Below are 23,595 nucleotides of genomic sequence, written 5' to 3' on the forward strand. Positions count from 1 at the left end.
GATAATCGTCTACATAGAAAGAACTCAGCACTTTCGCAGCAGCCAACGGGTAATTTTCGGCTTCATCCTCGGCCAATTTGTTTAACACGCGGGTGGCGAGGTACGGAGCAGGAGCAGTGCCATAAGTCACTGTTTTCAAACGATACGTTTTCGATTACGATACGATTCTGAGTTATACAATTCAAATATGGTTCACTATTTTTCTTATGTTCTAACGTAAGATCTCCAACAATTGCCATTCTTTTTTTTCGTCTGTATTATAGTGAATTTCAATCCTTTGGTTGGTTCGTCAAAGGACAACGGTTTTATATCCATTCCAAAGGTAGAATATTGGGAATGAGAATTAAACTCGTGATCTTTAGCGTGAGAGGTACGGATGTTAACCAACTTAAGGCAGTATTCTAGTCTAGAGATTCGAAAAAAATTTTTTTTTTCCTTCATATATCTGTAGTTTAGACATTCAAGAATATACCCTAGAAAGGACGTATCGAAAAACCTATTATTTACCGAGTTAGAGCCATTTCAGTGTTGCGGTGTCTAACCTGATTGGGCCATGACAATGAACTTCAAACGCGTTTTTCTCGAAATTATTTTTTTTTCAAATAGGCGTACACGATATCTCAAGTTCTACTGAACCGATTCATGTCGAATTTGTATGGATACAATCTGCAGGCATCTCTCTATCGCATGAACCTATAAAAAATAATACTTTTTGAATTTTACTATTCAAAAAAATATTTCAAACGGCCGCCATTTTCTCAAAAAGCATGTTTTGACTTGTCCGAGGTTCATGCGATAGCGGTATCTTTACTGATTCAGAATCTGTTCGATTTTTTTTGTTTTAGATAACCAGAAGGGCTGGAATCGTGTACGCCATGGTACAACTTTTTTTTGAACCCTCTCACTTCATCAGCTCTCAACTATTCTAGTTATGAATATTTTTTCTCCGTTCAATTTTTGTTTTAATGTTTAAAGATAGATGAACAAATAATGATATAGTGGATAGTAGAAATATTCTTTGTTTTATTTTTACAGAGCTTACAGAGCTTAGTTTCATTATTTTTTAACAACACAACAAGAATAAACGAAAAAAATCAAAATTAGAACAGTTACAAGCTGGTGAAGAGTAAAAGGGCCTAAAAAATTGTGCCATGGCGTACACGATTCCAGCTCTTCTGGTTATCTTAAACGAAAATATCGAACAGATTCTGAATCAGTGTCGATGCCGCTTTGGTATGAACCTCGAACAACAAAAAACTATTTTTTTACAAAATGAGGGCCGTTTGAAAAAAAAAAGGATTTGTAGCACGTGCTTTATGAAGATTCTACAAAAAAATACGAATTCCCGGTAAACATTCGATAGAATGAAGAACGTTGAAAAGTGTCCTTTCAAGCAGGATATGCGTCCGCAGAACAAATTATGACCGAAACAATTCACAGCATATCTACGCACGTCTGGGAACGAAGATGAAACAATAAATCAATAATTGGGAATTATCACACACCACCTAGCAGTACAATTTAGCGAAGGTATCAGTACCCGAATGGTTCCGTTTCCACTCACTAAACGGACAATCTTCTAATTAGTCTTTTTCAATGCCAAAGGCAAATTAACTGTTTAAAGTCAATAATAATAGAAAAAATTAAACAAAATCAGAGGCACAATTTGTCTTTTTCGTAACGTAAAATCACGTGGTGAAATCCCACTCAGCTACTTCGCGAATTCAGTTAACGGAAGTACCTTCGTATTGTCTCACACTAGAATGGACCCCATTTCAGAATGAACCAATTGTAGTCGGAACTGCAGAACCCCCCATGTGACATGAAAGTGCAACAACGCGCAGCTAAACAATGAACTCTCGTAGTCGTGTGAAGCACTACTCAATGGACTACGCATGAAACCGTTGCATTTGACCGAGTTGTTGATGGAAGCGATTCGAACAGCAATTCACAAAACATAATAACAGCGTCACGATTGTGGCTGCAACCGGCGCTGGTCACCTGGAAACTGACGTTTGGTTTGCTGATAGCAGTAACTTAACAGTGGCCGTTAATCTTCTTATGGATTGCAAGAAGTGAATGGGGTTATCTTGCCACAGTCAATGATTAAGTGCCACTTATAGCGGAATGATGGATGCGCGAAGCTCAGAATGATCTGTGTTATGAAATATGTTCAGTACGCAACATCACATCACAAGTGCTTCAATTATAAAGAATTTTCTCCTAGCAAACATAGGTGTAGAATACAAAACCCCCCTTTTCAGAGGGATATGACATCAAACGAGGGTACTTACGTGATAAGCAGGTGTGCTTTCGAAACTGTAGAAACCCATCCTCGCAGTGACAACGGTTCTCCACGCAGACACTATTAGCCACACGCATGGCGCACTGCTCGGAGAGGATGCAGTCGCTTTCGAGCAGTTGAGCTGGAAGAACAGACAGACAAGTGACGCGAAATTCGAGTCAATTAAAACTGTTTACCGATGCATTTACGGGTCCATTGGGTTGCTCAGTTCTGGCAGAGGTTCCCGGAAAAAAAGCTACATCACATACAAATAAAACGAACGCATTACTTACATGGTAAACATTTGGTCTCGTTAAGTCGCACGTAAAATGGGGAACACTCGCAGAAGCCTTCCAAGGTGCAATAACTGCCCCGGATGCTGTCCGTGCAGTCCATATCGTGTTGACAGGGGTCACCTAGCTGTGAGCTGACGGCACGACTGCAGGCTATCATCACCTGGAAATAGAGAGAGCGAGACGGGAAAAAGACAACGTGATGTTAGATGGTAATTCTCAGAAGTGCGACCTGTTGAAATTAACGCCTTTGGTGAGGCACAGTTAATCACCCACTAATCGTGTTTATGATGCATTAGTAAGGGATATTTCTTAGAGTCGGGAACAGTGCTTGTTTTTTGGGTCATTATAGGCTCTTTGTCTTATCTATACAAACACTGGATCCATGTACATATATTTGAACAGCATTTAACTAAGAATAACGGGTATTGTGGTGTTTCGTTTTTGTTATAACCTAAGTGGTGCGGACTCAATTCACTTCATTTTCAAGCAAATTCATGCATTTTTTCAAGTGATTTCTTGCAATAAATTCTCATATCACCAGAGAAGCCAGATTTACAGATATGTTTGTAAATTTACAGACATATCTGTAAAATACTTTTAATTTTTTTGCAGACCTTTTGGATATAACAATATTTCAAAAGGTTCATGAAAAATGAGAGGCTCTATTCATCACATCAAATATATTTGACTCACCGTATGACATTTTTCCATAGTTTTAATACATAAAAAGTTTTCATATTTAGTTTATATTAATACACATCACGTTAGACCTATTTTTTGAATCATTAATTAACACTTTGTCGTCCGGCGTAACCACAGTGGTTACGCTCGCAAAATAGGTCCCACCGCAGTGATGTCGTGAGCATAGTATCGCTCAGTGGCCGACAACAATACAATAACTCGTGGCCGAGTGGTAACAATAACTCGTACACGTCAACGTATTTTAAGATTTCATAAGTACTTTTGCCCTGACATCATTGCAGACGAAAGAGTCGATACGATTCTTCACGATGAATGAAAAATTGCATTCATTTACTATACATACTATGCATTTACTATACTACACTTCGAAATTTCATGACAATGAGGGAACAGAGTCGAGAACCTATGAGAACTATCGATGAGATTGGTAAAACTTAAAAGATTGTAATTTCTCGATAATGTCAAGAACGGCCGGCGACAAACCAACTAAACCGATTTAGCGCCAAGCGAATAATTTTTTAGCAAACGTGTGGACGGCAAAATGTGCGTCGCTAATTTCCTTAATTTCCTGACTCTCCTAGAGGGGTTTCTTTTGAGCAAACGACAATGAGTTGATTCTCAAAGCCCTAACAGAACATCTTTGAGTAATATTAGGCTGTCAAAAAAGTCCTGCGGTATTTCCGCGAGGTGTCGTTGTAAGCGCGTAGTTCTAGTTGTATTCATTGTATTGAGTCATACTATAGCTTGTTGGAAAGGTATTTTTGCGCGCTATAATATAGTCCTTGACAGTGTTTTGTTTGGTTAAGTCGTTCGTGAGTTATAGTGTCGCAAATATGGAGCAAAATAAAGAGAAAATCCGACATATTTTACAGTACTACTATGACAAAGGCAAAAATGCATCTCAAGCTGCCAATAAAATTTGTGCAGTTTATGGACCCGATACAGTTTCCATTTCCACCGCACAACGATGGTTTCAACGTTTTCGTTCTGGTGTAGAGGTCGTCGAAGATGCGCCACGCTCCGGAAGGCCTGTCGTCGAAAATTGCGACAAAATCGCTGAATTAGCCGAGAAAAACCGGCATAGTAGCAGCCGTAGGATCGGCCAAGAGCTGGGGATAACTCATCAAACCGTTATTAACCATTTGAAGAAGCTTGGATTCACAAAGAAGCTAGATGTATGGGTGCCACACACGTTGACGCAAAAAAACATCTTTGACCGTATCGACGCATGTGAATCGCTGCTGAATCGCAACATAATCGACCCGTTTCTGAAGCGGATGGTGACTGGCGATGAAAAGTAGGTCACTTACGACAACGTGAAGCGCAAACGGTCGCGGTCGAAGCCCGCTGAAGCGGCTCAGACGGTGGCCAAGCCCTCATTAACGGCCAGGAAGGTTCTGCTGTGTGTTTGGTGGGATTGTCAAGGAATAATCTATTATGAGCTGCTTCCCTATGGCCAAACGCTCAATTCGGACCTGTACTGCCAACAACTGGACCGCTTGAAGGTAGCACTCATGAAGAGGAGGCCATCTTTGATAAACAGAGGCCGCATTGCCTTCCATCAGGACAACGCCAGGCCACACACTTCTTTGGTGACGCGCCAGAAGCTCCGGTAGCTCGGATGAGAGGTTCTTTTGCATCCGCCGTACAGTCCGGACCTTGCACCAAGTGACTACCACCTGTTTTTGTCCATGGCGAACGAGCTAGGTAGTCAGAAGTTAGCCACAAAAGAGGCCTGTGAAAATTGGCTATCCGAGTTTTTTGCCAATAAGGAAGCGAGCTTCTATAACAGGGGTATTATGAAGTTGGCATCTCGTTGGGAACAAGTCATCGAACAAAACGGCGCATATTTGACTTAAAACAGATGATTGTAACTAATTTTATAAACAAATGAAAATTTAAAAAAAATACCGCAGGACTTTTTTGACAGCCTAATATTAAGATTGACTACATCCAAGCGATAACGGAGATCGTTTCATCCCAGTTCATGAGCATCCCTTCAACCTCGCACTGTTAGTCTATATCTATCTATATAAATAAAAATGGAAAGCCAAATCTGTTCGTAAGCGAAACACCCGAAGAAGGGATGGCCCGATTTTAGCCTTCTTTATTTTGTTGTATTTGTCTCTTCCCGTAGATCAATATAGTGGAGAGCAAAATCGGAACATTTTTCGGAAAACTCGAAAGGAATGTCGCAAAATTTGGTAAATTGAATTCCCATATGACCTAAAATTACATCATGATGAGCGTTGTTAGGCCATTCGATATTTGCGCTAGCGAAGTTGATCTTTGTTCGAAAGTGGAAATAAATTTTCAGGCAAAAAAAACGCATTCCTATATCTTCTATCCATCTATCTATACAAATAAAAATGGTGAAGAAGTTCAATATTTTGTAATAAAAAGCTAGCTCATTGGCTTCATTTAGATATGTCGATAATCTAAACCGGCTCAGTGGTTCTGAAGTTATGAATTTTTGAAAAATGTATGTTTTGGGAAAAAGTGGGGAAACAATATTTTTCGGACCACCTTAAAATGGAAATGGTCACCCTAACGAAAAAATATAAAAAAGCACGGATCTAATGTTTTGCGATAAAGAACAAAACTACCACTTTTCATCGAAATCTGAGAACCACTATATTGGATTGGCATGGTATGGCTGTATATATGCAATATAATACGAAATGCTATATACAAATTTATAATAATATACAAAAGACAATTTTACGTGCATCGCGATGTACAAAATATCAATGAATCTATGAAAATTAACGTTAAAAGACATTTCTACAGATCCGCACACTTTTACAGACATTTCCACATTTTTAACAGACTTTCACATATTTTTACAGATTTTTTTTAAATCATCTGGCAACTCTTCGTTCCACTTTTTATCGAATGTTTTCAAATCGCAGGAGTAAACATTTACGTGACTGAGACTTCGAATTTATGTGACTGTGATTTCGTTTATTTCGTTCGGAGAAATATTATATCAGGGAAAGTGCACATTAAAAATTAAAATAAAATAAAAGTTTTTCCAATGAATTACAAAAAAAAAATATTTAAAATGGAGCTCACCTTAGAGAAAAAAAGGCTTTTTTGCTTAACACAAAATGAAAATGCTCAAGCTGAGAAAAACACGTGAAGAGAGTGAAAGAATTCTGGACCTCGAAAGAAAAAATTTTTTTGACTATGTTCTGAAAGTTTTTACATGAATTATCAACAATTCTGAAAGATATACATTTGTTGTTTTGGGATATATTTTTTACCGAATGAAACATACCAAAACTGTTTGAATAATATTTGGAAACCCAACAATTTTTTCACTTAATAACAGTGAAAAAAAATCGTTTAAGCTTGCGTTTAATTTTTGTTCGAAATCTGTCTTTATAACTATATTTGATTGGTCGTCGGGTATATAGCTTAGACCAGTGCCTGGCCCGTTATCATTTTGTATGTGTAACTGTCACGAAAACTTAAGAAATCAGCTCGGAAACATGAGATAAGATTAATGAAGTTTAACACATTACACGTTATTTCGCATTACGTATTTACACATTGATTAGCTGTCTACCATTAGGGTGAATCCTGTTGACGTTAGTGAGTAAAAATGAAGATATGGATTATTTTAGCTTATTTTAGGCTTTGTCCTCTCCTGTCCTTTGTCAAACCGGAGTGTTTAGTTTAGTTATCCAAATTTGTATTTTTCAAGGCTAAAGGAGAATGAACCGATTAGTTTTAAAGCCTCTATAATTCAAAAAATCATCATCATCATAATTCTTGTCATCTCGCTTCAGTTACCAGACAGCAGTCTTTTTCAATGCTGATGTCAAACACACAGTGGTTTTGCTGGATTTTAACGAAAAATGAAAGAAATATCTCGCACCGTATTTTTTTCTGTGGGGGCACCACGTCAATTTACATATCGTCTGGTGAAGAGTGCGTTTGTATTTTTGCATAATATCCATATAAATATTTTGTACTGGGTGTGAGTTTGAAATTTTTGAAACGGGAGCGTTAGGTTTGAGGTAAAAAGTCAACAAGAATGAGTCATGAATCAACCATCTTCAACTGCGCCAACAAAACAACACAAATCCATCGGTCCTTTTCAGGGCCAATAAAACTTTCAACTAAAGATTTATTTTAGAAAATTCGATGCGTTCTAAAACTCTATTTTATATTTATTTCTGACTGAAGCTTGTTCTTCTTCAATGGCACTAACGTTCCTAGAGGAACTTCGCCGTCTCAATGTAGTATTACTTGCGTCATTTGTATTAGTACTTAGTTGAGATTTCTATGCCAAATAACACGCCTTGAATGCATTCTGAGTGGCAAGCTCTAGAATACGCGTGATCACAGTGCAAGTCGGACGAAATTTCTTTGACGAAAAATTCCCCCGACCAGAACGGGAATCTAACCCGAACACCCGGTATGTTAGTTATGACGCTAACCACTCGGCCAAGGGCGCACCCCACTGATGCTAGCTTCTGTGAATTCAGATGTGTGTTTGGATTTATTGGTGTAATGATGTTTTGAGTTTTAGAGGTTATATGCTTTCTCAGTTCATTTGCTTCTAGCCTTGAAAAAGACCGATTTTGAACAAACTAAACAAGTCGGCCTTGAGAAATACCATTGAATACTGGCCGTGCTGCCATCCGGTCGCTAGTTGGATGACTGATAAATCGTGAATTACTTATTTGTGATTTTTTTCAATCGATCATTCATTTTTCGTGATATCAATTATTGCTTCCGGGTAAAAAAGACGTAAGGTATTATTCAACTTTAGAGTTGTGTTCTACGGTGGAAAACTGAAGCTGTTTCGATGCTATTGCTTTCGCCTCCCACGCCACCACACAATAGATTCGGTTCGGATTTTTTGTTGACGTTTTGCGTCTTCTGAGATGTTTCGATCTACAATCAAAATGTTGTTTTGCTAAGAGATACTGAAAATCTTCTTATGTCAAGAAGATTAATATTTCAATTTCAATGCACAAGACAGTAAGCAATCAACAGTACATGGTATTGCCTAAAATTAATTTGATAAAGAGTTTTATCATTAAATTTCTTTAATGTTTGTACTCTCCGACAATAATTCCGTAGTTCGAAGATGAAAAATGAAAATCGACTCTCCTCTCAGTAGCTTCGCTTCGACTAGTAATACTTCGACATTCGCCGTCAACATGATTTGAATTGACTAGAAAATAAATTGACAAAAAGTTGTTCGTGAACTAAAGAAAACTGGTATAAGTATCCAGGGAATAGGAAGATTACAGTAACAGATTCAGTAAACAGATCCGCAACATCAATTCTAAATGTGTACCAAACATGCAATCGTGACAGGAATCGAATTCTGGAACTTTCCGGAATTCAGTTTTAATTGTCATTTAAATCATTTAATTCGCCTCATTGATTCTCGGTCTGTCAGACCGTTAGCGCGAGTATATGAGGATTAACCGTCTTTGGACTCTCTTTTGCCAATAAGCGAATTGCACAGATATTGCGGGGATCTGGTTACTTAAATTACATTAAAAGGCCAAGAAACCTAATCGTACTCCAGCACATATTCAGACTCGATTGAATTTCGCCAAAAAGCATATGGTATGGCGAAATGAATGGGATACCGTTGTATTTTCGGATGAAAAGAAGTTCTGATTGTTGTGTTAACTATTGGTATGATTTCAGGAAGGAACCCGAGGTCAAGCTGAGTCGAAACCTTGGAGGCGGAACACTCATGATTTGAGGTAGTTTTCACGTCATGGAAAAACCCTTCTTGCTAAAATTTCAAACAGGATGAGCTGAGAAAAGTGCGTGGAATTACTGAAAGACGTTCTGGTACCATTTACCGTGAAATTTTATGACTAGAGACTTCACTTTTCAGCAAGACAATGCAGCCATCCATGTCAGTAAGAGAAGTATGCAGTGCTTTTCGGAGCGAGACATCAAGGTCTTGGACTGACCAGCACGTAGTGCAGTTCTAAATCCAATTGAGAACCATTGTGGAATTCTTGAACGGCATGTGTTCAGCGGTGGAAGGTAGTACGAAACAGTTCGGGAACTAGAAGCTGCTGTGAGTGAATCCACAACGCTTGAAAATCTCGTTGATTCCATGTCGAACAGAATTTTCGAAACTTCGCAAGAACGAAAAGCAAACTAAATCTTGACTTTTGTTTTCACTTAAAATTTTAGCTAAATAATTGTTTTCGTGGAATAAAAACTAAAGCGCGTTTAAACGAATTTCCTCTCTCAAAACCTATTCTTATTTCTTGTGTATTCAAAAAAGAATTTAGAAAGCAATACTGTAATAAATTATGATTCGAAGGGGTCAACATTTACAATTGCAAGAAATACAAAATATATATTCTATTTAACGATTTACTTATCTATGTCTTCTCTATTATAGACCGATTTTTTTCATACATACATTCTACATTCTTCCATGATGTGCAAATATTTGGTTATGCATTTAGTTCTAACATAATAAAGTATTACGTTTGTTATTAATTCTTACAGTTAAAATTTCCCATGTTTGCACAACACTAACGTTTGACCACGTTCAAATAATTAACGTTTTTTCTTCAGGCGTGTTACCATAGGTCGACCGAGTCGCCTTGCTAGTGGATTTGGATGATTCTTCACCTTTTCCGCATATTTCCTCCTCGTTTTATGAAGTTCTTCTTTAACCGTCGCCATCCCTAAGTCTCGATGTATGACACTATTGCGGATGTACCAAGGGGCGCCAGTAATTTGTCTTAGCAGTTTATTTTGTACTCTTTCGATGATTCCGATATTATTTGCTGAAGCTGTTTGCCAAAGTTGACAGCCATAATGCCAAATAGGCTTCACCATGGATTTGTATAGAAGTAGTTTGAACTCTAGTTTTAATTTCGACTTCCTCCCGATTAGCCAATGTATTTGATTTGCTCGCAATTTCAATTGCATTTTCTTTGCTTCTATGTGTTTCTTGCAGATTAGACGGCGGTCTAGGTGTACACCGCGATATTTAATTTCAGTCGATTGAGGTACTGCTTGATTTGTGGACATATGTTCTGATTAAGCGTGAACGTAACGTAGACACATTTTATTTCATTTACTTTAATTCTCCATTTTGAAGCCACTTTTCCACGGCCTTTATGTGTTCCTGAAGATCCCGTGAAGCGATCGTTCTGTTTTTGTGACTGCTAAGAATAGCTGTGTCATCTGCGAATGTTGTAGTCAATAAGTTCCGCGCGGTCGGGAGATCAGCTGTGTAGATGAGATAGAGAATTGCTATGTTGATAGAATTTGGTTATACCGAACATGAAACTTTCTTCCCAGTAGGTAAGAACGCATAATTTCATATACTTGTGGTAGCATATTTTTAATTTTATAGAGCAGTCCTTCGTGCCAGACTTTATCGAATGCTTGAGCTACATCAAGAAAAAGCGCTGAGCAATAACCGCGGCCTTCATATACTTTAAGAATTTTTTCTATTAATCGATGCAATTGTTCAATAGCGCCATGTTTTGCTCGGAATCCGAATTGATGATTCGGGATTAATATTTTAATCTTGGGCGCTGATTTTATTAGGATAATTTTCTCGAACACTTTTGAGAAGATTGGAAGGATGCTGATAGGTCTATGAGATTCCACTTTCTGTGCGTCTTTCCCTGGCTTAGGAATCATAATGATGGTCGAAATTTCCCATGCTTTTGGGAAATATCCTGTATAGGTCATTGCGTTGAAGATTCTCGCGAGATGTTTAATTGCTAGGCCAGATACCAGCCAAATTACCAGAGGGCATTCTAAACGGCGGGATCTGTAACTGAGGTTGTTTTAGGTTCTTAGTTGCCTTCCATAGTGAGTAATTAGTATCTTGATTTGGCGACAATTCAGTTAAGTAATTATGGAATTTTTCATCTTTTTTGTCTTGTAATATCTTTCTCAATTTACGTTGTGCCATATTGAATTGGTTTTTAGATTCTGGCGATCGTTTATTTTGCCAGATACGTCTTAGTCGTCGCTTTTCTGCAACTGCTGCTTTTGTGTGGGGGGCAGCACTATTTTTTTTTGTGTTTCTGGGTCTTCAGAGGTGGGGTAGCCATCTTCGCAGCATTCTTCATGAGTACACTGAGCTGGTTAACTTCGTCCTCGATATGATGTTCTTTATCCAGAGGTAGATCGAGAATGTTAGAGGAGATATATGTCTTATATTTTGTCCAGTTCGTTGAAAATTTAGTGAGATTAGATGTCGTGTGCTTCACTTCCTTTTCTATGAAGTATTCCAGGGGTATTGGTGAGTGATCAGATGATAAGTCCAGAAGAAGCTTCGATCGAATTCGTTTACTATAAATATTTTTTGTGACAGCGAAATCTAGCAGGTCCGGAAGTCGTGCGAGATCCTCTGGCCAGTATGTCGGTTCACCGCATGATGCAATGTCATAGCCCGAGTCTAGTTTAGAAATTTGAAAAATATAAAAAACCAAAATCTTCATATTTCTTAAGCTTAGGCTTTGAAGAATATAAACTTGAAAGAACTTTTCGAAAATTCCATTATTTTCAGAGTAATATTCAATTTATTGATGCGGTATCTAATCTAGTACGGACATAAGGATTAACTTCGAACAAGTTTTCTCGAAACTATTTTTTTTTTTAACTGGCGTACACGATATCCCAAGTTCCAATGAACCGATTCAATCCAAATTATTATGAATATAATCTGTAAGCGTCTCTCTATCGCATGAACCAATAAAAAATCATACGTTTTAAGTTTTACTATTTTAAAAAAATCGTAATAAAAAACCTAAAGAACGGCATTTTTTTTTTCTTCAAACGGCTACCACTTTGCCAATGTTGTCGCACACCCTACGTTGTGTTTTAGATTACAGATTTCGTTGCGTGCGTGCAGGAATGGTAGCAGTCAGGACCAGGGTTTACTGAACCATAATCGCAGCATTTGAATGCTACCACGGTATATCGGAACAAGTACACTGGATACTATTTCACAGACATATATTCTGAACACACATTTAGATTCACAAACAACTTAAATTTATTGTACTACGTTACTACATTTATTAGTGTTCAGCACGATACTTCCAGCAAGAATGGCTAGGATATTTTATTTTACTAAGCTAAGTATTCTACTACCATACTGCAGTTCATGGTGAACTGACCGACAATTAATGAGGAATAATAAGGCATTGTCAGAGTTGTCGGAGTTGTCGGATTGCTACCAAAAATCTACATTTAGAACTAATACGATTATCCATACCCGTCGCCTTGAATAGTTACATTCAACAAAAACAAACAACAATCTCTTGTTTACTTGTCTGTCTGAAGGACATTCAAAGCTCGCTTCTATCTATCTAAAACCATGTTGCTGATGCAGTTCAACGAATCTGCCACAGGAGTTTCCATAGCATATGGCAGCAGGCATATTTTAGAGACAGGTCGTGTAATAAGTCCTCTTGCGGTCTGCAGCGAAACGACTCTAGTGATTCCATCGGAGACGGGATGAGTTGACACTATGCGAGCCAAAGGCCAGCGAATTGGAGGTTGCAGGTCATCGATGAGTATAACTAGTTTACCAGGTATAATTTGATTGTTACGTCCACGGCATTTGGTATCTTTTTGAAGTTCTTGAAGATATTCTCGTTGCCAGTGTTTCCAAAACTTTTGTGTATGCAGTTGGAGACTTTGGTATTGATCGAGTTTATTCATCGGTAGGTGGCTGAGATCTGGGTCGGGCAGTGTATTCATCGAAGTTCCGATTAGGAAGTGAGTAGGAGTGAGCGCCGCTAAGTCATCTGGCTCTTCAGTCATCGGCAATAGCGGTCGAGAGTTCATTTGAGACTCAATTTGCGTGAGCACCGTACACATATTCTCGAAGGAAATACGGGTGGATCCAAGTTGGCGAAATAAGTGTTTTTTCGCAACCTTCACTGCCGCTTCCCACAAACCACCAAAGTTCTTCGCCCTAGGGGGAATAAGATGCCAGGTGATGTTTTCATCGGCACAGGCGGAACTAATTCTTTGTTGTTCTTCCGCATTTTGTAGCAAGTAAAACAATTCCTTTAGTTGGTTCTTTGCGCCGACAAAATTCTTACCATTATCCGAATGAAAGTGAGACGGGCGACCGCGTCTGGCAACAAATCTTCGCAGACAACCGATAAATGCTTGGGTTGACAAATCTCCAACCAGTTCAAGGTGAACCGCTTTCGTGGTGAAGCATATAAAGACGCATATATAAGCCTTTGCAGGGGCAGCGCGTCTGTGCGTGGGTTTCAGGTACAGCGGTCCGGCGTAATCTATTCCGGTAACGTTAAATGGTCTACTTGACATTATTCTCTGGGCAGGCAGCTGGCCAATTTGTTGTTCAAGAGGTATAGGGTTTAGACGGGTACAACGGAAGCAGTTACGGACAGTACTCCGGGCGAGTCTACGGCCTTGTAGTGGCCAGTACTCTTCTCTCATTGCGGTTAGAAGCAAACGCCCGCCGCCATGAAGGGTTTTGATGTGGAAGTGTTGTGCTAACAATCGTGTTAATGGGTGAAAGGCAGGTAATATGGCTGGATGCTTGGCTTGAAAAGGCAAGTCTGACATGTTCAAACGTCCACCCACTCTCAACACTCTCTCTGAATCCAGGAAGGGGCTCATTTTACGCATACTGGACTTTTTTGGTATTGGCATATTTTTCATCAAACTATCTATTTCGGCACGGAATGAATCATGTTGAGCGAGGCAAATTAGTAAAGCTTTTGCTTTTAGCAACTCAGGAACGGTAAGTGACAGGCAATTTGGTTTGGATGGTGATCGATCAGTCCGAGACTTTGCGCGAACATTATTTACGAACCGGATACAGTAGCTGATTACATGAATAAGTCGGTTATATGAAGACCAGCGTAAGAACCAAGGATGAACAGACGGTGAAGTTTGTATGGTCGCAACAATATTTCTCATTTCCAATTGGTTTTCAGCTACATTCGGCGGGTTAGAAATCGGCCACTCCTTTGGTGGAAGTGACAACCAGCATGGTCCGTGAGTCCACAATCGTCTTTTAAGAAAATCTTCTACCAGCATTCCTCGTGACACTAAGTCAGCAGGATTCTCTTTCCCAGATACATGATTCCAATGATCACCGTGTGTGAAGTGCTGGATCTCCGAAACTCGGTTGGCTACAAATGTTTTCCAGACATTAGGAGGTGATTGCAGCCACTGCAGAGTAACAGCTGAATCCGACCAAAAGTAGGATTTAGTCACGTCGAGATCAATAGCGGTTTTTATGCAGTTGTGCAAGTGGGCAGCGAGAACTGCTGCGCATAGTTCTAGTCGGACCAAACTAAGTCGTTTTAACGGGGCTACTCTGGATTTGGAGGCTAGCAACTGCACCTTCACTTTACCTTTATTGTCCTCAGAGCGAGCGTAAGTACATGCACCGTATGCAGATTCAGATGCATCGGCGAACGTGTGAAGTTGAATCACTGAATTCGGAAGAAAGGCGTATCGGTCTACTTGATAGTCGGAAATGCGGGGTAGTTGTTTATAATATTTCCTCCACCTTTCGCTCATGGATTCAGGTACAGGTTCGTCCCATTCACAGGTGAGTAACCACAACTCTTGCATCATAATTTTAGCTTTGACGATGATGGGAGCAATGAGTCCTAATGGGTCGAACAGTTTTGCAATTGATGATAATATTGATCGTTTTGTGGTTGGCTGATCGGTTTCATATACGTGAGATGAAAATCGCAGAAAGTCGTTTTCGGGTTCCCAGCTTATACCCAATGTTTTTATAGTTTCATTTGGATGAAAATGCAAAGCGGATTGAGTCCCAATGGCGTCTTTATCTAGTCCTTGCAGTACCTCCAGTCGATTGGATGACCATTTGCGTAGCACAAAACCTCCTTTAGCAAGCAATTCCGTTAATTCTTTTCGTAATTGGATAGCCTTTTCTATAGTTTCAGCACCACCGATAAAATCGTCCATATAAAAATTATTACGTAATGCTGGACCTCCTAGAGGATACGATTTCCCTTCATCAGTAGCTAGTTGTACAAGAGTTCTTGTGGCGAGGAAGGAAGACGGTGCTAACCCGTATGTTACCGTTTGGAGTTCATAGGGTTGTATTGTAGCTTGGGTAGAAAATCGCCAATAAATTCGTTGGAAGCGGGTGTCATCGGCAGTATTTGCCGATACATCTTGGCGATGTCAGCAACAAGAGCAATCTGGTGTTTTCGGAAGCGCAGTACAAGCGTGATCAACTCATCTTGGATAACAGGTCCCACACAAAGAGAGTCATTAAGCGAAAATCCAGTGGAACATTTGGCTGATCCGTCGAACACGACTCGTAGTTTAGTTGTTGAGCTTGTCTCTTTTATAACCGGATGGTGAGGCAGGTAAAATGCTTATTATTTTCGTCGCTACTCTTGACTAGTTTCATATGACCAAGAGAGATATACTCACGCATAAATTCGTGATATTCTTTCTTAATTTCTGGATTTCGTTCCAATTTTTTTTCCAAAAGTTCGAATCGTCGAATGGCATTTTGCTTTGATTCACCTAGCATGATTTCAAAGTCTGGTCGCTTAGGAAGACGAACCATATAGCGCCCATCGTTGTTTCTCGTTACAGTAGATTGCTATAGTGTCTCACATTGTCTTTCTTCAATGGAATAGTTATCTTTAACGACTAACTCTTCAGTTTTCCAGAAACGCTCGATGCTTTGCTCTAAAGAGGCTGCTACCGCTACGACGCTATAACTCGAGACTGTGGAGTGTTGCGATGGCGAAGCAGAACAATCTGAACCTGCTACAATCCAACCAAAAACGCTGTCTATCAACAATGGTAGCTTTTCCTTCAAGTGAATTCGAGCTGCACCAGGGAAGAAGGAATAAAAATGCTTAGCTCCTAGGACGAGATCAATCGGTTGTCATTTGTTGAAAGCAGGGTCGGCGAGAAAAAGATCAGTAGGAATCTTCCAACCAGTTGTTTCTACATGATGCGCTGGCAAATCAGCGGTGACATGATCCATCACAAGAAAATCAATTCCACAAGAGAAGCCTTCTTTTCTTGACCTTACTTCTGCAAAAACTGACTCCCGGATTACTTGGGAAAGTTTGCCTGCGCCTTGTACGGTTATATTCACGTTGTTTCGTTTCAAATTTAAAATTCTTGCCATGCGATCTGTCATAAGGTTTGGCTGTGAAGCACTATCTAAAAGAGCACGCGCTTGTCCATATGCGTCAACAATTTGTACTACGGCGGTGAGTAGGAAAACATTTTCGAAAGGTTGCTGGAGTGATACACTTGTTTCGAAACTTGGCAAACTCTTGGTGGCAGCGACCGAAGTTTGACTTTGAATTTCCTCTAACTCTCTAAATTGACTAGTTTCGGGTGGCGCTGGGCCGTACGAAATGTCGGTTACATTACTAGCCACAAGGGCATTGTTTGCAGAATGCAGAAGTGTGTGATGACGACGGTTGCATTGTTTGCAGTTGAAGTTCGAAGAGCAGTTGCGAGCAATGTGATCTCTACGTAAACAGTTGTGACAAAGTCGCTTCGACATGACCAGCTGCTCTCGCTCAGTAGCAGAAAAACGGTAGAATTTTGGACACTTTATCAATGGATGTGGTTGATCACATGCTGGACATTGATTGTTCGAATCCGTTGTAGAGGTGTATGATGACAAGCGAAGATGCGGAAGTTTTCTCGTTGATTGGCCGGATGTATTGAAACTTGTGGATGCAGTGTTATGGTTTACCGATATAGATTCGAGGACACAAGTTCTACGTTGCAGGAACACAATCAAGCTATCGTAATCTGGATTATCTGTTTTCGATGCATGATCTTCCCAAGCCTTTAGCGAATCGTCAGGTAAGCGTGTGCATAACAGGTGTTCAAGTATAGTGCTCCAAGCATTTATTGGTTCACCTAGCTGATGCAATGTTTTGACATGACGATCAAATTCATCCACCAATCCGTGGAGCGTAGCTGCCGTTTCCCTTTTAATGCCTTGAATATCAAACAGAGCATGCAAATGTCGTTTCTTCAAAAGGTACTCATTTGCGTATCGATCTTTTAATGTTTGCCAAGCTAATTCGTAGTTTGCAGAGCTAATAGCAATGGACTCAATAGACAGAGCAGCCTCTCCTTTGACAGCTGCTTTCAAATAGTGAAATTTTTGAATTGGTGGAACTTCAGAATTGGAATGTATTAATGCCAAGAAGGTATCATGAAACGTAAGCCATTGCATGTAATCCCCATCAAATTCAGGGAGCGTTATTGTCGGTAATTTTATGCCAGAGAGAGTGGAGTTTGTGTACGTTGGTTGAGGTAGACGAGCATCAGTGACTAACGAAGAAAGCTTGGAAGCTAAATTTGCCTTTATTATGAAGAGTCGAGGTTCAAAATTAGCCCGAATTTTCTCCTGCATTTTCCTACCTTCATCAGTTGTCTCTATCTCTTCCAACTGATCTTGTGTACTTTCGAGATCGTCCCACAATTTTTCCAGCCGCTCAAGACGCACATGTAGCTGTATTTGATCCCGCTGTGAGTCGAACTCGGCCAGAAAGTTCTCCGCCCGACCCAGACTAGCTAGAAGCGATGTTCTCCGTGAGATCAGTTGATTGATTTCTCCTGCAGTACTCATGATAAAACGCGAACGGAGGTCAATGTCGATTGAAATTTCTGCAAAAAGCACCACGGTAGATCCAACGAGAAAAGGTATTTGCACTTGGAATGGTACTCACCTATTCCAAGGCAAATTGAGCCTTGAAATTAAAAATGCTGTAAGATGCAACCTTCGGTGTATCCTTGTTCCGTTTATGAATGATAGAAAGCTGCTCCTCTACTTGTGAAGGCTCCGGAGTAATCAGGCGGCGAAGAAATATGCGTGCAAATATAGAAAAGGTGTCTAACTCATACCTGTGGAACTATCAGCAGATATTGGACAGGTAATTACCTGCTATAAAAATTCAAAATGCCTTGCATACAATAAACTGCTTTCAGTTGGTGGTGGCACTGAATATGCTGCATTCAATTTGAGTTTCCAGTGATGGCGTCCTTGGTTTAATGGATAATGATGTATTGAAACATAGCCAATGATGGCGTCAATCAATTATGTGATATTAACTGAATAACACAATTGTCGTGATCCGTCTGCGATGTGGAAATCCTGGTCACGGCACCAAAATTTTATGTTGTCGCACACCCTACGTTGTGTTTTAGATTACAGATTTCGTTGCGTGCGTGCAGGAATGGTAGCAGTCAGGACCAGGGTTTACTGAACCATAATCGCAGCATTTGAATGCTACCACGGTATATCGGAACAAGTACACTGGATACTATTTCACAGACATATATTCTGAACACACATTTAGATTCACAAACAACTTAAATTTATTGTACTACGTTACTACATTTATTAGTGTTCAGCACGATACTTCCAGCAATTCTTGCTAGGATATTTTATTTTACTAAGCTAAGTATTCTACTACCATACTGCAATTCATGGTGAACTGACCGACAATTAATGAGGAATAATAAGGCATTGTCGGAGTTGTCGGATTGCTACCAACAATCTACACTTAGAACGAATACGAAGAACTAATACGATTAACCAGCCAAAAAACATGTTTTTTGACTTGTCCGAGGTTCAGGCGATAGCGGCATTATTACTGATTCAGATATGTTCGATTTTTTGATAACCAGAAGGGCTGGAATCGTGAACGCCATGGAACAACTTTTTCTTGAACCCCCTTGGTTCATCAGCTTGTAACTATTTTAATTACGAATATTTTTATTCCGTTTTATTTTTGTTTTATTGTTAAAAGATAGATAAATAAATAATGATATAATGGGTAGTAAGAGTATTCTTTGTTTTCTTTGGAGCTCGAAAAATCGTCCGAAATTCGTAACTCTACACTAGAATACCCCCTTAAGCCGCCAGTCAGGAAAAGAAAAATGGAAATCCACCTTTCCAACTAACTACTAAACGGAACCCCTCTTCGTTGGTGTTGGTGTTGGTACTGCTAACGCGAAAGAGATCCAAATGTGCACTATTTATTAAATAACCTCACGACGGACTCTATCACGTATGATCTAAAACAACTCACGAAAATTTGCAGAAAGCATTGCAGATTCGATCGAAACACGAATCGAAAAAGCATGCAGAACCTTCCCCAATCGCGAGACTGATTACCAATAATAACTTAGAGCGTCTCGGGAGCGATCGCCAGCGAAACGGCAAGTTAACTGTTTTCCCGAGGTATTATTTTTTCAACCAGTCCACTATCTCACCAATCTCATCTGACCCAATTCGGGATATGGGCATCAAGTCCAGAGCAGCAAATAGGCAACAGTTTATGGGAGGGTACCAGCTTTCATGAACGCGCGATGCAATCATTTACTTTCCGCCGCTATCTCACCTCTCTCGCTCGATGAAGATGCACCAACGGCTCGCGAGGTACGGTGCGGGTGATTGACCGAATGGCGGCTCGCGATGATGCCATCAACGCCCAACTTGATTACCATTCCACCATCGCCACCCGGTGATATGTTAATTTATTTTTTCACACGGATTACGTATCACAACGTCGCTGGGTCGCTGGCGGTGGCGTTCGAAAATACCACTTTTTCCGCCTAGTTTACGATTATTTTATGACATTTCATTTCGCTTTCTTCGCCATTCGACTCGCAAATGAGAGCGGAAGTGGCACAGAGCCACGCGAATGGGCGAATCCGCAGTGAGCTGTTGTGCAACTCTCCGATGTTGCTCGTTGTCCACTAAATTCAAATGATTCACATCTTTGAAAGTGACCGAAGCAAGGAGATCAAACGATTGCACGGGAACGCGCATTGATTACAGCGTATCACGGACCCTAATCAGCCGAGGGCTGCCGGAGCCAATCGGGTCAGGTTCGTCACTTACACGCCTGTTAAGTTCTTTCGCTGCCCCGCATCGCGTGGCATCGATAATGAGGATTTATGATTGCCCTCCTCACTGTTGGCATGGGAAATTGCGTGGAATGATTTATGGCCAACGGACCCAGCGATGTTTGTACTTCGCGCTTATCTTGACAGCATCGGCATCATCGTCCGCTTAAGACAAGAGGTGTTGCATAATGGATCGAAAATAAAGGTGTGTGTGTGTGTGTCAGGTTAACGTCTGTTATGATTGGAATAAATGATTTATAATAAACGATTTTCAATGATTGAATGTGCAGTAAACGAGAACAATACGTGCGGTATTCTAATTTATTATTGAAGGACTGATCCCGGATATCATGCTGTTTGCCATTGGGACAATCAATGACACAACAATATTTAGGCCACTGTATCAAATCGATAGTCTGCTCATGTTTGTTCAAATGAAGTCGGAAGTTGAGGAGATTTAGAATTCGTCTATTCAATGGAATAAATAAGGTACAACTGTGGGGGTGGCAATAAAATATGGTTTAACAATTTTTTGATTATAATCTTTTCAACTATTCCGATTTTCCATCCTATTTTATCCTATTTCATATACTGTACTACTGAACAAAATATTGTTCGCCTCATTATAAACTCCATCAAACTAATGTTTATGAAGAGTTCGTTTCATGTGACCAAGCGGTTTTTAGAAAATTTTATCACAGAGTTTTGAGGAATTTGTTGGCCTAAATCCGCCAAATTCGATCCGAATATCACAATCTGGCATGTCTATCGAATTACGAGTTACCAAGCCCTGAATCACTGTGCTGATTTGATACCCAGTGGCTTTTCGTTCTCCCGAAATTAAGGCAAAATAAGTTAACACGTTGACTGCCACGTCAGTTACCGGTGACTAACACCGAATTTTCGTTTTGGCCCCGTCGGCCATCGGGCATATTATAAAAAGGTGAACAATATAAGCATATAAGCTTATGAGCTTTCCCTTATGAACAGAAATACCTTCCACTACGATAAAAAATGATGGTTCTAATACGTCCTAAAATGTCCATCGAATCGCTATGAAACCGTGGCACTCAACGTGTTAAAGTAAAACAAATTGAGGTCATCAGATTTGCTGTCAGGTTTCTTCATTACCTCGTATCGGCTAATGAAATGCGTTCTACGCATTGCCTAATAACAATGTAAGCTGAATTCAATAGTTGTTACCAGGGCTAGGCAAATCATATTAAATTGAAAATTGCTAAGGGACTATGAAACCATGAACTGGCGTTTTTGCTTTTTCCAGCAGTTTCTCTGTCAATGTAAATCAAGAATCATTCGGGCCATTTCGTTGCTCTCTGCTCTTACTTTGTCCGTGTTCATTTTATTTTTAAAAAAATATTAAAAAATATAAAATGAACTTCGTGGCATATTAAAATGACTGAATCAGACTCAGACTGAATTCGTTTCTTGACGCGCTGCCCGAAAATCGCCAATCTTCAACCGACCATCGCGTCGACAGCATCGTAGGAAAGAACAACAAGAAGAAGCAGTAGCCGCATGAGAAGAATAAGCAGTTGCAGACGAAAGAAAACATATATACTTTAGAGCTACTATTTCTGTCATCTTTTTTATCTACGACCATTCCGAAAGATTATCAGCCCTTCTCAAGGCTTTTCGATTCAACGGATCAACTCGCACCCAAACACAAACACCGAAGAGATCAATTAAGGACCGTATCGTTAATTATGGGTACGCTCAAAACACAGCTTTATTTCAAATATTGCATTTATTTTTCAGTTCTGATATCAAAATATTGTATCTTATGAATGAAAGAAAGGAGTAACAGTAAAAAATAATCAAGATTCTGATTTTCGCGCCAATGATCGCACCTGCTTCTTGATGTCCCTCATTAGGTTCTGGACAACCGTCTCATCGACTTGTTTGCTCACATTTATCCAATCCTTTTTCAACTGCTCAAGGTCATCGGCTGCCTTGTCCTTCTTCCGCAGTCGTCCCTTCATCAAAGCCCAAAATTTTTCAATAGGTCTTATTTGCGGACAATTTGGAGGATTCATCTCCTTTTCCACAAAATCGACATTATTCTCGCGATACCAATCCAAGGTCAAACGTGCATAGTGGCATGATGCCAAATCAGGCCAAAATAGTGTCGGACCAGTGTGCTTTCGGATGAGCGGTAACACACGCTTTTGGAGACATTCTTTCCGGTAAATTTCACCATTCATATTCCCGAGAGTGAAGAAAGGAGATGATTTCATGCCACATTGACAAACAGCTTGCCAAACCAGCACTTTCTTACCGAATTTTTCGCAAAAAATTGACTTCTCCGCGTTCGGGACATCTGTTCCTTGCTTTACAGTGTAAAACTGTGCCCCAGGAAGAGTTTTGTAGTCCAGTTTGACGTAGGTTTCATCATCCATGACGATGCACAGTTCGCGTTTGCTTAAAATCCCATCGTAAAGCTTACGGGCACGGGTTTTCACGGAACTTGCCTGAATTTGGCTGCGTTTGGGACATTTTTGCTTTCTATATGCCTTCAGTGAGTTACGTTCTTTGGCATGTTGAACCATACCGATTGATGTTCCACACTTTTTTGCGCAATCCCGTATCGATAATTCCTTTTTTCTTTCAAATTGCCTGCAAATCTTTTTATCCAAGTTTGGCTTGGATGGCCCAGGTTTTCTGCCGCGACCGGATAGATCCTTCAATGTATTATACATACCAAATCGCTTGATAGCGTTTTGGACCGCATGGACGCTTACTCCTTCCGCCTTCGCCAATTTTCTCATTGATATTCCTGTTTCGGAGCAGTATCTGGTCACAATGGATTTTCGTTTTTCTTCTGTTAGCCCTCTCATGATTGCACTTTTAGGAAAAAACGATCTTTTAACAATGCTAACTGAACGCTAACTGTGTCAACAACAGGAGAAAAATAAACAGCTGTCAAAACAAGCTATAGTCTTTTTCAGACGGAGACTCTAAGGCGTACCCATAAATAACGATACGGTCCTTATAAACTTTCCAGTTTGTTCGATGACCTTTTGCAACTTCATAATTTCACGCTCATAGAACTTTCGGTTTTTGGCGGCAATAAACTGATCAAGTGCGATTTCACAACTGCATTACCATTGAAAGTTTTACAATCCAAGCAGTTGTGCAAAGATCGAAACAGATAGTAATATGATGGAGCGAGGACAGGGCTATACGGTGGGTGTAACATTGATTCTCCATTCATTTTTGGCGAGTGACCAAAGATGTGTGGGGTCTGGCGTTGTTCGCGACCGACAGCGCGAAAGAGGAGAAAGGATCCAATGAAGCAACTATCATTTTCCATTCCTTTTCTTTTTCCCATCCAAACCGCCTCTCTTCAACCAACAATGCAATGTGTGGGGCACGATACCACAGAAG

At 40.0% G+C, this 23,595-nt stretch overlaps 1 protein-coding gene across 1 annotated transcript in view; it reads right to left on the reverse strand.

Annotated features, from left to right (window-relative positions):
• The window catches only part of LOC129767582 (uncharacterized), a 149,031-nt gene that overhangs the window by 53,365 nt on the left and 72,071 nt on the right, over window positions 1–23,595 (reverse strand). Inside the window, exons 2-3 of the mRNA XM_055768622.1 lie at window positions 2,578–2,740; window positions 2,295–2,426 (exon numbers count right to left, since the gene is read on the reverse strand). Of these exons, the coding sequence (XP_055624597.1) occupies window positions 2,295–2,426; window positions 2,578–2,740 (295 nt within the window). The remainder of the gene's footprint in view (window positions 1–2,294; window positions 2,427–2,577; window positions 2,741–23,595) is intronic.

This window comes from Toxorhynchites rutilus, chromosome 2 (assembly GCF_029784135.1).
Source record: "Toxorhynchites rutilus septentrionalis strain SRP chromosome 2, ASM2978413v1, whole genome shotgun sequence".
NCBI classification, from domain to species: Eukaryota; Metazoa; Arthropoda; class Insecta; order Diptera; family Culicidae; genus Toxorhynchites; species Toxorhynchites rutilus.